The sequence below is a fragment of the Tripterygium wilfordii genome, chromosome 4, assembly GCF_013401445.1.
Source record: "Tripterygium wilfordii isolate XIE 37 chromosome 4, ASM1340144v1, whole genome shotgun sequence".
NCBI classification, from domain to species: domain Eukaryota; kingdom Viridiplantae; phylum Streptophyta; class Magnoliopsida; order Celastrales; family Celastraceae; genus Tripterygium; species Tripterygium wilfordii.
Genome location: NC_052235.1, coordinates 12,393,905 through 12,395,929, shown reverse-complemented (window position 1 = coordinate 12,395,929; position 2,025 = coordinate 12,393,905). Strand labels below are relative to the sequence as shown.

Sequence of the window (2,025 nt, the reverse complement as noted above, 5' to 3'; positions counted from 1 at the left end):
ACTTTCAAGGCAACCTAAATTATTGATAACCGATTGAAAAATCTGCAAGGATGGACCAATTGAAAAATCTGCAAGGATGGGACCACGAGCATCTTGTCTTATGAGGAATTATTTTTTTTTATTGGATGATTGTCAAGCCAGTTGACAACAACAACAGTCTTATTTTCCCTTGACTTGTTTTGTAGACCAGGATCCATGATTACATATTCTCTGCTCCATAACAGTGTTGCTTTGTACTAAGAATGTCATCCGTTCAAGGCTTCCCAGATAGGTATGTTCCAGTTGATGGAGTAACTTCTACTAAAGCCTTCATTGGTGTCACTTTAGGTGAGTTTTCAATAATCCCATAATCATGAATTAGTTGGTAAGTTTTTGAGTAATTCTTTCGAGGTTTGCGAATTTTTCAGTTATTGCTGTGTTTGCTGTAATTGTCGCACTCCTGAAGGGGCTGATGAAGAAGAAGAAGAAGAAGAAGCCGAAAACAGAAGAAGATGAACAAGGCACAAAACCAGGGGAAGAGGAGGCCAAAGTAGACGAACAAACGGTGGAGGTGTTCATAGACAACATGCTTAAAGAGAAACCTATCAGGTTTTCTTCCCAAGAGCTTGTTAATTTAACTAGTAATTACTCCATCAAGCTCGGTTCTGGTGGTTTTGGAGAAGTCTATAAAGGGGAGCTTCCAAACGGAGTAAAAGTTGCTGTTAAGCGACTTAAAAATAACGGCATGGATAAGAGACTCGAGCAGCAATTCATGGCAGAAGTCGGTACAATCGGACGAACATACCACAAAAACCTAGTCAGGCTCCTCGGATTCTGCTTCAACGCCGAAACAAAGGCCCTGGTTTATGAATTCATGGAGAATGGTTCCCTTGACAAGCTACTATTCGGAAAGAAACGCGAATTTGAGTGGGGAAAATTGTACGAGGTCGCGATTGGAGCAGCTAAAGGGCTTGAGTATCTTCACCATTACAGTCACAAGAAGATAATCCATTACGATATAAAACCAGGTAATGTCTTACTTGATTCAGAGTATAGTCCGAAGCTCGCAGATTTTGGACTCGCCAAGCTATGCAATAGAGATAGCACGCATGTTACCCTGTCCGGAGGCAGGGGAACTCCCGGATATGCAGCGCCAGAGCTTTGGATGCCATTTCCGGTAACGTATAAATGTGATGTTTACAGTTTTGGGATTATGTTGTTTGAAATCATCGGACGGAGAAGGAATATTAATGACATAGATGTAAGCAGCGAAAGTAGTACTCATGAGTGGTTCCCGACACGATTATGGGGTAAGGTCGAGAAGGGAGAGTTGGAGATTGAATTGTTGGAGAACGGAATCGAGGAGAAAGACATGGTAAAAGCCAAGACCATGACAATGGTGGCATTATGGTGCGTTCAGTATTTGCCTGAGACTAGACCTTCAATGAGTAGTGTGGTGAAAATACTCGAGGACGAAGTGCAGGTTACAATGCCTTCGAATCCATTTCAGCACCTGATCTCGCCTGTGAATTCACCTTTGTGGACTGGTAGTAGCTCATGCTCAACAACTGATGATGGAACAATTGACAAAGAGAAAGATGGTACCCGAACGACTAAGAAGTACGAATAGATTCTGTAAATTATAAACACAGATGTTATGTTGTCTAATTACATTTACTTTCGTTATTACGTTATCTAATTACATGTTATGACTGAATTTGTTAGGGATACGTAGTGCTCCCGAATGTCTTATGTGTATTACTGTATAGTCTGTATTAGTAAATCTCCAATTAGTGTGATTTCCATTCTGTGGCAGGCACAACTTTTTTTTTTCATGCTTTGCCATACAAACATATATCATTATTCCTAACATTCCAAATCAACTCGGAACTGAAGTACACACGATTATATCCAAAAAAAAACTCACTAATTGAGAAAAGATGACTGAACTAGCTATCACAAAAACCATATGCAGAGAATTAATATGCTATTAAAATCGATTTTGCTAATAATTATCCGAGTGGAACTCCAATAGGTACTCATTAA

At 39.9% G+C, this 2,025-nt stretch overlaps 1 protein-coding gene across 1 annotated transcript; it reads left to right on the top strand.

The window, feature by feature from the left end:
* Positions 1-167: 167 nt before the first annotated feature.
* LOC119997633 (rust resistance kinase Lr10-like) lies at positions 168-1,782 on the top strand. The gene is made up of 2 exons (XM_038844774.1): positions 168-327; positions 408-1,782. The coding sequence occupies exons 1-2, from the start codon at positions 243-245 to the stop codon at positions 1,607-1,609; spliced, it is 1,287 nt and encodes a 428-aa protein (XP_038700702.1). The 5' UTR covers positions 168-242; the 3' UTR covers positions 1,610-1,782.
* The last annotated feature ends 243 nt before the right edge of the window (positions 1,783-2,025 follow it).

Excerpts from the sequence above, each read along its gene's own strand:
- LOC119997633 (XM_038844774.1), top strand. The coding sequence starts at position 243 with ATGTCATCCGTTCAAGGCTTCCCAGATAGGTATGTTCCAGTTGATGGA. Across the intron at positions 328-407 it reads CTTCATTGGTGTCACTTTAG|TTATTGCTGTGTTTGCTGTA; the intron begins GTGAGTTTTCAA and ends CGAATTTTTCAG.